General features: G+C 39.2%; 1 protein-coding gene across 1 annotated transcript in view; it reads left to right on the forward strand.

Annotated features, from left to right (window-relative positions):
- Nucleotides 1–13,083, forward strand: part of LOC134743226 (Golgi-associated PDZ and coiled-coil motif-containing protein-like) — a 96,452-nt gene that overhangs the window by 74,676 nt on the left and 8,693 nt on the right. Inside the window, exons 3-10 of the mRNA XM_063676627.1 lie at nt 3,831–3,885; nt 6,491–6,629; nt 7,069–7,174; nt 7,487–7,648; nt 7,940–8,065; nt 11,852–11,964; nt 12,355–12,468; nt 12,795–12,902. Coding sequence (XP_063532697.1) covers nt 3,831–3,885; nt 6,491–6,629; nt 7,069–7,174; nt 7,487–7,648; nt 7,940–8,065; nt 11,852–11,964; nt 12,355–12,468; nt 12,795–12,902 — 923 coding nt within the window. The remainder of the gene's footprint in view (nt 1–3,830; nt 3,886–6,490; nt 6,630–7,068; nt 7,175–7,486; nt 7,649–7,939; nt 8,066–11,851; nt 11,965–12,354; nt 12,469–12,794; nt 12,903–13,083) is intronic.

Raw genomic sequence — 13,083 nt, forward strand, 5'->3', positions numbered from 1 at the left:
TTTTATGAACACTAATTTTCGATAAGTAAGTTCTGCAGGGCATAAATATGTTAGGCATTACTAAGCTAATCATTCGTTCAAATAGGTTCTTATCTTATATTATAGGTTTATATATTATATTCGTTTTAGCACCGCATTTCAGCTATCAACTACCACAACTGACGTTTTTAATCTACTTCGACAAATTTGATTGAAACATGTTTCTGATATTTATACAAATATATAATGACTTAGATATTCCTCTCATACTTTTATACAATTTTTGATTGATATGAAAATTCGCTCGTTAGGTTTAAAGTATGTACTTGTTCCAATAACGTAACTTCTAAATGGTCTTAGTTCCGCCAACCGTGCCCATGAATTCAGGCGTGGCTGCTTGTTTGCAATTTTGTCAGTAAAGAGCTCATGATCGATCAGTGTTTCTCGTGATCAAGTTGGGACCTTGGGGTCTATCGGAGCTATAAATCAGATTGCAATTGACACTGCAGATCGCAGCCGTTTGTTAATGTCTGCTTGCTGACATGACGGGGTGCGGTGGCCACTGACATAGTCAAGATGTTATAAGCAGTACCTATACTAGTTTCTCCCCCGACTCAAAAATATGTTGTGTATAGGTATATGTTATCTGTTCAGTTAGTACAACTCGTACCCAGTGCTATTGAGAAAACTCTTGATGCGCACTCCTCTTTATCCTACTGTGACAAACAATAACGAAAATCTCCTCTAAACCATTTACGTTAACCTCATTCACTGTTGGCTTGACGTTTGACAGATATCGTCTTACCATCGTATGTACCACGATCTTTGGCAAACAATTAGTTGTATTGTATCCTATGTTGATCAAATTACACTTACTCTACTGTAAGACGCTACTGATGTTGGCTACACTTTTTCTGTGCCAGATTTCATTAGGTACTTTAGGTATCTAACTGATACTAAATCATCATTTCTGATCACACTTAAAATACTGTTTCCATTATCTAAACGGCGTTTCCACTGGTCACGTCACATATAAAGGTCAAGCGATTTATTGTGCGCGTGCCCACTGTTGACACCGCTAACATCTGTCGTTTTAAGTCCAATTTACTGATCCCGCCCTGTCCGGATTAAACTTAATTCTATTGCAGTATTGCTTCTCTGAAATGAAAAGGCATATGTATACCGGCACTTTAAGAACTTGAATACGTTTAAAACATTGGATAATGAAGTTGCATTTTGGAAGCGTGCGTGGATTCACAAAAATACAATGCTGGGCATAAAAGCTTGACATGCGAGTGCGAGCTTGTTGAAGGTTAATAGTGTTAATACTATTGTGGAATTCATCGTGGTGTTGTCTTACGTGTAAAATGATATGTTGCTTAATTACAGCTATTGTTGTTTTACAAATAGTTTTTTTTTCTTCATGAAATTTGTTACTTTACAAAGTTTACACAGGTAAACTTATTTAGCATGCTTGACGTCGATCTGATAGAGATTGCGTCTTGGAATTAGGTCCCCTTTTGTACATTTTTAGGGTTCCGTACCCAAAGGGTAAAAACGGGACCCTATTACTAAGACTCCACTGTCCGTCTGTCTGTCACCACTACCAGGCTGTATCTCATGAACCATAATAGCTAGACAGTTGACATTTTCACAGATGATGTATTTCTGTTGCCGCTATAACAATTCTATGGATAAAATAATTATCTGAAATAATGAATTAATAATAATAATAATAAGTGGATCAAGGGTCAGATGCAGAAGGCGGTGATCTTGGACACGGCGCGGATAGTCCACCGGTTCCTCACTCTCTGCGGCCCTGACCACCGGTAGCTTGGGCTCTACCCCGCTGCCGGCGGCACCCTAGGTTAGGTTTTTTATAATGTGTTTATATATTTTTGTGATGTTTTGTAAGTGTTTTTGTATTTTACTTTTATATGCATGTTATAAAACCCTAACCTAAGACTCAAAATAAATAAAGGAAATAAATAATAATAACAACAAATACTAAAAACGAATAAAATAAATATTTAAGTAGGGCTCCCATACAACGTGATTTTTTTGCGTAATGATACGGAACCATTCGTGCGCGAGTCCGACTCGCACTTGTCCGGTTTATTATCTATACAATAGGTTTATAAAAACAAATAATATGTTTGACACTATAGTAATGACTAATATTGTACTTACAGTTTCCTTAATTAAATTATGTAAACCTAAACATTAAAATATGAAAGTATACGAATTATCGATATGAATCGTTAATAACATAAACGATGTGTTAATAAACAGTGCCAGAAGACTTGCAGTTATGTAATAACAATATTATGGCTGTTGAATACATTTTAAAGATAATCGTTTGAAGTTAAATAGATGAAATCATCCATATTTTTGATAACTGAATATTTTGTGTCATCGGCGTATTATAGCATGTCTGAATTTCGTATACAATCTGTGATATCATTGATAAAGAGCACAAATAACTAAAATAACAAAGGTCATAAATGTGACCCCTGCGGTACACCGGAAGTTATAGGTCTGTAATAAGAAGTGTGTGTGATGGTAAGCAGTCACCGTAGCCTATGGACGCCTGCAACACCAGAGATATTACATGCGCGTTGCCGACCCTTTAAATACCTGTACACTCCTTTTTGGAAGAACCCCATACTGTAGCCCCTCGGGAAAACCTCGGCAGGGAGCTCATTCCACAGCCGAAGCGTACGCGGGAGGAAATTCCTCTGAAACCGCACAGTGCGCCACTTGACAGTTGTTATCTAACGCGTCCAATATGGTTTCTGTAAATTCTGTATAAGATAAGAGATTCGAGTCCACAGAATCCACACTACAACCGCTGAGAGAACCATGTTGGTTTGGAATGCAGAAGAAAGTTGATCAGTGACTATTTTCTCAAGGATCTTACCGAATTGACACAATTTCGAAATTGGGCGATACTTTTCTATATCGGCGCTAAGTTCTTCTTTCGGTATCGGTCTAACTAGTGCACGTTTCCATACAGATGGTACGCACCTCTCTCTTATGGACTTTTCGAAAAGTAAACTGATAGCCTTACCTGCTACTACCTGCTGCTAGCTGTACCTTTATGCGTGATTTAAGAAAAACACGGTTCGCAATAAACCTTATGCTCATGATTTATGCAACTATTTATAAGGTTTAGTTCGTAGTATGGAATGCACCTACTCATAAACTATATACTTCTGCCTAAATTGTATGTAACGAAGATCACTTGAAAGTTGAATTTATTTGGTAATATTTAGTTAATACAACTCTTGAAGTCGTGAGTATTTTGGCCTACTCGTAGAAGTCCTGATTGTCCTGAAATAATTATTTTTTAGAGAAATTGTGTCTTTAGTAATACTAACACCTACCTGCAAAATACTTATTCAAAATAATAATAAATAAATAAGATACCTACTTGGCGACATGTTTATATGAGTATTCGTCGGTGAATTTTATTAGTGGTGGTACCCATAAAATTTTAATTGGATGGCAGATAATTTAACTAACTGTATTGCCGGTTTAAATACACATACATATGTAGGTGCCCTTAAACATATGAACACGGTTTTTTTGTCAAGATATTATAGCGTACTTATTCTTCTGATATTTTTGAACACACTTGTTTGCAACAGTGTGTTCGATGACAAACTGTTCCAATAATTTCTGTTAAGTAACGGTTTTTTAAAAGCAGCAAAATTTCCTATATCTATTTAAAATGGCAATTCGCGTGCTGTATTTAAAAAACCAGAGCCTGTTTATTTTATACTTTAAGACTGTCAACAATTAGGTACCTATATAAAATTTTGATTCTAAATGATTATTTTTTGTTTTAGGCGGAGCTGGTGGACATGAGGGCGGAGCTCGTTCAGGCGCGGGCCGCCTCGGCCGGTGAGCTTATATAACGCTTTACTGCCCATCGCCGGCCTAATTTAATTGTTTATTGTATGCATTGAGAGTGCAATTATATGATAATCCTTACTTATAAATACCCCATTCTCCTTGACTTTATCGGTTTAAAGAGATAATGCTCGTGAATTCGTAGATGAAAGGAAATTCCGCGTAAGCTTGGTTAAGTTACAACGGGACATTTAATTTATATAATTAATGTCGGTTATACAGTATACACAAGGGTCAGGGTACTGGATTTCTATACAAAATCAATAACAGTTTTGAATAATTCACGGTTAGTTGCTAGTGCAAACAAAGTGCTTACATTTTAGCTCGAAAACAATACCGGTCAATATAAGTCTTATACAAAATCAGTCCCGGAACCGCGAACTGCCGGTTCTTGCCATACAAATCTAGTCCCGGGAGCATTCCTTAACTAAAAAGTTTGGTCAGTAAATATTATCTCGTGGAAAGAAGCGCAATTAGCATCCTAAAATAAACGGTATGACGTCATAAAATAAGCGGAGTTGCCTTACTAAATGCCAACTACTACTAAATTAATAAACAGAAACGTCTGCGAACGATGCTATTAAGCTTAGCTAAAATTTAAAATCATATAGTGGGAAGATTTGCTGACTATGGATGAGGTCTTGTTGGCTCAGTTGACAGAGCGCTGGAGTATCGATCCAGAGACCGTGAGTAAGTCTTACCCGAGGCAGAATTTTTTCAATTTTTAAATTTAACTACTACTAACTACTGAAATGTGTGACCACCGCCTACAACCACTTGCGTTTCCATTCACCTAATTGATATCTAGTAGGATGTGGATTGCGTAGGTACAATGTCTGTATAGACAGGATAAAAAGGAAGAAAAAAAGTCCAGTGCTTAATTTTCGGCAATACCTAAGCGTGATGCCGCGATACGGTAGCCGAACGGAGCTACGAACTTTGAAACTGGCTCATTCCGATATGCATCAGGGAACATTATCTACGTAAGCGACTTCTTAATATTATTTTTGTTCAATTTTTTAACATGCAGATACGTCTGCGAGCGATACTCCAAATTTTATATTAAAGGAAAAAATGGAAAAAGTTACACTTCCGGCAGGATTTGAACCCGCAACCTCCGTAATCCGTCCGTTGCTCTTAACCAATTGAGCTACGGAAGCCTACCAGAACCTTGCAAAGCTTTCCATTCCTTCCCTTATGTATACACGCCTTTGGAAGTGTAACTTTTTCCATTTTTTCCATTAATATAAAATTATTTTTACTATTCAGTCGTTGTGGTTTTATAAAGAAGAAATTTGAGTCATCGCTAATTTAGTTTTCCATGTCACCTCGCCAGCTTATACATTCAAACACGGCGTGTTGAAAGGTCATAAATTAGGCTTGGGAGACGTGTCGTAGGACGTTAAGGGAACGTCAAGTGTCGATTATAGTCTAACCCGTTCGTATAAAAATACCGCAAATCGATGTACAGGTTAGCCGTTTGGCACACATATACTAGAAGAGGCCAAAAACAAATTTTTGACCCGAAGTTCCTAAAAAAATTTCGCTGCGGGGGGGAGTGGTATAACATAATTTTTTTTTGTATGGAAAAAAATTTTTTTTTTTCAAAACCTATCGAGTGTGGTATCATACGAAAGGGATTTTTGAGGCGATTCTAAAAATATATCACATCATTACATTTCGGGCATTTTTTTTAAATTAAAACAAAAAGAATTTTCGAAACATACCAAGTTTGGGCTCCTCCAGACACGATATGGCTGATTTTGAAAGCAATTTTGAAAATAATATCATTAACATTTTTTTTTTTAATTTTTCAATTTTACAAAGTGACAGTTCTACTTCAATACCTATTTCACGAGACTTATGGAACTATACTGCAGATACGGTACACATTAATCATAAAATGATACGTAATATCCATATATCGAAAAGGAAATACCTCTTTAACCCTTTAACTGCGCCTTTCATCAGTTGGTATAGTTTGTTTAGTTTTTGACACAAAATATCAAGATTGTATCCTTCAGGTACGATATACCTTACTGATTTTTTTGTACAATATACCACAAATGATACGTAATATCTTGATATCGAACCCCAAGAAAGCAATTTTGAAAATAATATCATTAACATTTTTTTTAAATTTTTCAATTTTACAAAATGACACAGTTCTACTTCAATACCTATTTCACTAGACTTATGCAACTGTACTGCAGATACGGTACATATTAAATTTTCCATACAAAAAAAAATAATGTTTTACCACTCCCCCCCGCAGCGAAATTTTTTTAGGAACTTCGGGTCAAAAATTTTGTTTTGGCCTCTAGTATGTGTGTGCTAAACGGCTAACCTGTACATCGATTTGCGGTATTCCTTTGAAATTGGGGTCGAGCGGCTTCCGCTATTAGGCCATCTGCTGCATAATAAATGGGGTATCACAGTTAACAGGCTAACACAACTTTGATGGATCACAAATCACAGTTCGTGGACAGGACAGTCGAAGCGATTAAGTCATAAATATGTACGAGTATGCCTTATGCCGATATACAATTTGCAAACAAAACGTTTTCAACATTAGTATCTTAATATTTATCGCCAGGTTTAGCGGACGGCGACGACACGGCGGGCAGCGTATCAGACGCATCCCGCGCTCGCGCCGAAGCCGCGCAACTCGCGCGAGAGAACGCAGCGCTGCGTGAGACCGTGCTCGCGCTACATTCAGAACTCTTCGGCGCCAGGTGTGTCTGTCTCCGTACACGGTTCATCTAATCATATTTTTCTCTCTCCACAAAAGATCAGTCGTGCGCTGCTCTTATCAAGCAGTTGCCGGCGATCCTGACCTAATCCCCGGTCTACCTTGTCGGGGCTTTGCTGCTCTCGATCGTCACTCATGGACGAGCAATGTGCCGCGCCCACTGTCGCTCAAGTCTAGCAACTTGGTTTTATGTCGGATCTCCTAATTTTTTAATCTCTGAATTGTGCCCTAGCTTCCTGGACAGGCTTTACTACTTAACTACTAATATGTATAGGTCATCTCATCTAATTTCGATAATATTATGAAACTAGGGGTGCCCAATGGCGTCATTTCAGACGAAAGTACAAGTTTAAGCCACTAACTTGCCCACTGTATAGTTGCACAGTCGTAATATCGTCAATAATGGCATTGATTTTCATCAGACTGGCGACAAAATACCTGGACAAGGAGTTGGCGGGGCGGATACAGCAACTGCAGCTACTCGGCAGGGACATGCGTGCAGAAGTACGGGACTCGCTTTGGGCTCAGGTTAGTCATCAAATATTAAAAGGACTCACCAGTTTTTCATTTTCAAAAGATTCCCCATTGCATACATTCTAATGCCTGTAGTACCTACTGTACCAGTACAGGCAATAATTTTCTATAAAATTAGTAGCCGCCATTTTGAACATTTGATCCTATAGACTGATTGTATTTCATTTTTGTTCTGAAGGTCTGTGGTACGAAACAAATACGAATTCCGATCGTCATAGGAATTGACAGAATGCAGGTTCATATAATTCTCTTTATTCTGTACAATTTTGTGTGATTAATTTAAAAAACGCATCGGTTCGTTGGCAGGTAGAGGCGGAGATCCTGCTGCAGCGGCACAAGACACTGGTGCGCGTGTGCCGCGGGCTGGCGCCGTGCCCCGCGCGGCCCGCGCGCTCGCCGCGCCCGCCGCGCCCGCGCACCGTGCGCGTGCGCCGCTCGCCGCACCTCGGGCTCGGCATCTCCGTCACGGTGCGTAACCTACTATAGCCATTAAGAAAATATTATATTTATGAAATATAACAAAAAAAGCTCGCGAGCGCGACTAATCGTGTTGTAGCGCTAATCAAAAGTTATTTAGTTTATTATGCTTGGTACAAAAGTTTCAGGTTTCACATAAGCTAGACACCTGAAGCTAAACCTGAATGAACCTTTCGGACGGAACCTACGCAATCTGTTGTGTCCGCAGAAGAAACCGTTCACTGACTCGACTGTTCTTAAACAATTGTTTTTATAAATTGTTTCATTTTGTTATATTTATAGGGTGGGCGGGAGCACGGCGTTCCTATCTTGATCTCGGAGCTGGAGGCGGGCGGGCCGGCCGCGCTCACCGGCGAACTGTACGTGGGCGACGCCATCCTGGCCATCGACGACCGGGACCTGACGCAGGTACTGTCTGATGGACGTTGATGGACTGTCTGCGGTGTTGTAGAGCAGACACCTCCTGATATTCGTGATCCTAAAACGGGAAGCTATTTCGTGAATTTTGCTAACTTTATCACTTTTATCAGTGTTTTACTAAATTCGGAAATTTAAGTTTTGTATTTATTTCCGGTATTAACCAGCAACCTTGAACTTTTTTTTGCGTCACAGGTAGGAAAAACCAGCAATGAATTTCGGCTGGCTACTGCAGGATCCTTACGCAATTAAGTAATTTATATAAATTTTAAATACCAGATACCTACTACATACATACCTATTCATAAAACCTGTACATTGAACGCAGCGTACAATTTTAAGCGAATTTGGCAACAGTCAAGTCTCTTCTAGTGCTAGTAAATAACTCTATAAAATGATGTGTCACCCTTGAGCTACTATTTAAATATACTGCAGGCTACAGTAACTATAATTCACCGAATCTAATACGAATAATCCTCGCAATATCTCTGTCTAAATGTGAGCTCTCAACGACTACTTATTGTAAAAGATCTCAAGTCGCGAGAGCTAGAGCCAAACTTGAGACTTTCAGAACGGCTTGTGTTGCGAATTACTAATATAAACGGATGAGTAATTGTTTGAGAACACTAGAATTTCTTGGAACGCTCACATCTGACGGATGCTACTTTTTGAGTTATAATGTATTGATTTAGACTAGTGCTATTATTGGTACGCTTTTAGGTCATGTTTGATTTTGAGTACATTAGAGTGCCATCGTTCATTATCGTCAAGCAAATACGAGGGGAGGTACAAATATTCGCGGAATGAAGTATTAGCAAATTAGATAAAACAATAGAAGTATTTTTCTTTTTCAATATATGAAAACTCTCGAGTTTAATGCATTTTTCGGATCGACTAATTAATTTACGAGTATCGAGACCATCAAAAAATATTTTTTATCTTTGCCCTCAAAATGAGCTGAAATAGCCTCCTTCACTTCTTCATCACAATATTTTTTTCCTTGTAGTTTTTTGTTTTGATTTGGAAACAAATAATAATAGCTGGGGGCCAGATCCGGGCTGTAGGGTGGGTGAACCAGCGATTCGAAGCTGCACCTGTTAGGAGCAGCAGTCGCCACATGGCTCTTGTGAACCGGTGCATTGTCGTGCAACCGCACACCCTTTAACAGTTCCCCGCCTTTTTTCGTTAATGGCTGCACATAGTTTTCTAATAGCATTGCATAATATGTCCCAGTTATGGCACAGGGCGGACACGCCATACATCAAAACTCGCTTGCGTTTATATGCGTGAACGGCACGTTTGTACACGCGTCTTGTAAATCTCGTAATGTAAATATCTAACTAAGGAATAGAAATATTTTTATTCCTTAATTAAAGAAACCATTTCGAAGTTCGCAAAATTTACATTACGCGGTTCTATTCTTCCCATTTATACCCGTCATATTTATGAGAATACAGCGCAGCGTTCATAATGTTCATATTTCCAATCATGGTTTGAGTTCCTCGGATTATTTGCACAAAATGTAAAAGAAAAGTACATGTTGTATTTGCAGGACAATGCTCTTAATTGAAAACTAAAAGTGTAACATTTAATTTAAAAAAAATCCAAGAAGTAACAACATCAAACACTATTAAAGTTTCAAATACACACACAGCCCTTGTGCGGGGCTGACATACGGCGAAGGCGGAGCCGAACATTCTCGAAGCCTGCCGAAGTGACACGAGCGGGCCGCGGCCGGCCGTGCACACGCAGGATAACCCGACCGAAACGTAAACAAACGAAATTGTATGGGCAATCTACCGTTCACCAAGCAATTGGTCCTTGGTCGGTTTATAATCTTACACTCAACTGTACCTACTTTGAAAGCGGAATTATTATAAATAGGTATTTGCATTATTGTTTTTATTAATTTAAACGATTATATATAGATATTATATTCTTTTAGATATGATAAAAGTGTAACTAACAAAATATTTACGAAGGAATAATATCTATGTATAGGTAGTTGAATGTTAGCTAACATTCGTAAGTTCAACGAACAGGTTGTTGAAATCGTTAGGTAGGTATATACTAGGTAAGTACCTATCTAAATATTATCACACCTTTTACACTGTTATATTGGCGTACATTTGGGTTTTCGACAAATTGTAGTTTAAATGAATGTGATTCAATAAGAGTTGGTGATTGTAGAAAACGCGTTATTCCATGTATTATCAGTATTATATAGGTACCAACAAGTAGGTATAAGTATTATTAACTACATATAAAAAAAACTTCTTTATTTCTCCAATTTGATAGGCACCCATACAATACATCGCACAATACATCGGCATTTTGAACGTTCCGTCATCGCGTGACCGCGTCGCTTTTAACCGAACTGAGCGGCCGGCGAAAAGCCAGCAATCTGGTGTCGCGGGGCGAGGTAATTCGAGTCGGGGCGGGACGGTGCGTGGCCGTTCTGTATGATAATATATGATATGATAATACTATTACTTATTCTGTGGTTATGGTAACACCCTTGTTCTTGTAGTCGATTATGAGAATTCCTTTTTAATCCCAAAAAATCGTAGACATCACCTTTCCGGCCGTTTCTGATACCCTGAACTTCTTCGGAGGTGGTACACCCTTCTTATGCCACTGCACTGCCCTTGTTCCGACTCAAGTTCGAAATGATGAACCCAAGTCTCATCTCCAGTCACAATTCGTTCTAATATGTGGGTAGGATTGTCACCGCACAGATAAAAAAATTGCTTAGATGCTTCAGCTCGTTGTTGCATCTGCTGCGGTTTGAGCATTCTCGACAGTGCTAGGTGGGTTAGCACTCACTTTCGTCATGCCAAGATGGTCATGTAGGATCCTCAAAATTGTTGTATTTGACACGCCAACGAATGCAGCTAATTGTTTCTTTTTAAGTCGAGCATCTTCTTCAATCGGCCGTCCTAAACGACGATCGTCTTCAATTGACTCTGCTATGTTTGAAGAGGCCATGCCACTTGTAAATCATAGTTTTTAGCAGGGCACTGGGCTCCGTAGACGGCTTTCAATTCATAAAAATATAGAAATTTTATCACGGCACGATATTCGATTTGCTCCATATTCGCACATTCCGAAATAATTTGTTTGAAGGGCGATATCTTCAAAACAAATGACGGTTTGAATAGACATTTTTTTTTCTAAAGAGTTCTCATACCAGATAAGCAAAGAGGTTTTGTACCATTTTACCTCCTACTTCATTCCACGAATATTTATAAAATATCGCAGGATTTAGTATGATGATAATTTTCCAAACCATGTTGTTTATTTATAAGTTAACCTTGACATGATGTTAAGAGATGCTTGTTTGCCTTGTTTGTACCTATGTCATAGTGTGTGTTTTGTGTACATGAACAAAGATGAAGAGTTGTTGTTTCTTGGTGTAAATTGTAGGTATAGCAGCTATATATATATATATTTGTTTTTATGAGTTATTAACCTTACTGTACATAGTGTAGATTATAGGAAGCTATAAATAGGGGATTTAAGTCTATTAATCTATTAGGATAAACAGAAAAAACTTAGTGAGTGCCTTAGACCAGAGCTTTTCTACCAGATAGTGGTCTACCCTGCCTACCGCCATCCTCTTTCTTGGGCTAGTCTATCCGAGATTGGGCGCAAGACCAAGATCTTGGTTCTGTCCTTAAAATTTCGTTATTAAGTATTAATCGACGAGTGTGAATCGTTGCGTGCCTTTATTAATACATAATGTAATGATATCGTACGTGTACGTGTTGTTTGCAGGCGTGCCACAAGGAGGCAGTGGCGGCGCTGCAGAGCGTGAAGGGCGACTGCGCGCTGTGCGTGCACTTCATCGCGGCCGACGACGACGACCGCCTCTCCGACGACAACTACCGGTACCTGTCCTCACGTCTCACGTCAGCGTCACGTTACTGCTGCTCAGCAGCTCAGTGGCAAGGGCTATTGCGCGTTATTCGTAACAACATGCTCGCAACACGCTCTAGTTTATACAACGAATGTCGCATGATCGCATGGATTTATCCCCTCAGCTTAAAAAAAGTCAAAGAAATATAAAGTTCAAAATATAGTGTGAAATATTCCCTTTGCTCATAAAAGGGTTTATTAAACGAAACGGGTTAAATTTTATAAACATGGTGGTGAGGTGACGGCACCACTAATGGACAAAGGACCTATATCGAAGGATCATACATTTATTTTAGAAGGCATGAATTGTGCCTGTCAGCTTAGTGTCCGACACTGGTGCGCTAACTGTGTTGTCGGTGCAGGTTTCCCCTGTACCCCGAGTACCCCGAGTACCCGGCGGACGAGGAGGGGTTCGGCGCGGAGGGCGACGGCTCCGGCGCCACGCCCACCGCGCCCAGGACCCCGGACTATGATAGGTAACTTTACCTTATCTTAATTGCTCATAAAAAAAATTATTAGCTTCATAATCCTAGTGGACGTTATACAGACAAGCTTGAAGTAACTTATCACAGAGAATAGCATGTTCGATGAAATTGGGCCAATTTAACATGAATTGAGAATGTGGAAGTGACATCGTAACGTCAAATATCTACGAAAACATGTCATTTGTAGCGGCACTTCCACACCTTATCCCTTGTAAGTCTGTGCGTAGTTCACTTGGACGGACATTATGCAACATTATTATAATATTGAACTTTAAACACTTTTTTTACAATAACGAGGAGTGGCGTTCTTTACGCAGGCCTCACTCCGCGGCCGGCTCGACAGACTCGCGCTCGCCGCGGCCGCACTACCCCGAGTACAACAACATCAACAACAACTTGTCCATACTCGACATGGACGACGACAGGTGGCTCGCTTAATCTTATACCTATACAATAATGACAATAATACACTGTGACTCGATTCAAATTATTATTCGATGTGGCGACTCGATTAGATTGTGAAAGGTCTTAACTTAATCAGCGATTTATACACTTCAAATCGGCTAGTTTCAAATCTAATAAAATCTTTATGAAGCGTTTAAACTT

The sequence above is a fragment of the Cydia strobilella genome, chromosome 7 (assembly GCF_947568885.1).
Source record: "Cydia strobilella chromosome 7, ilCydStro3.1, whole genome shotgun sequence".
Taxonomy (NCBI): Eukaryota; Metazoa; Arthropoda; class Insecta; order Lepidoptera; family Tortricidae; genus Cydia; species Cydia strobilella.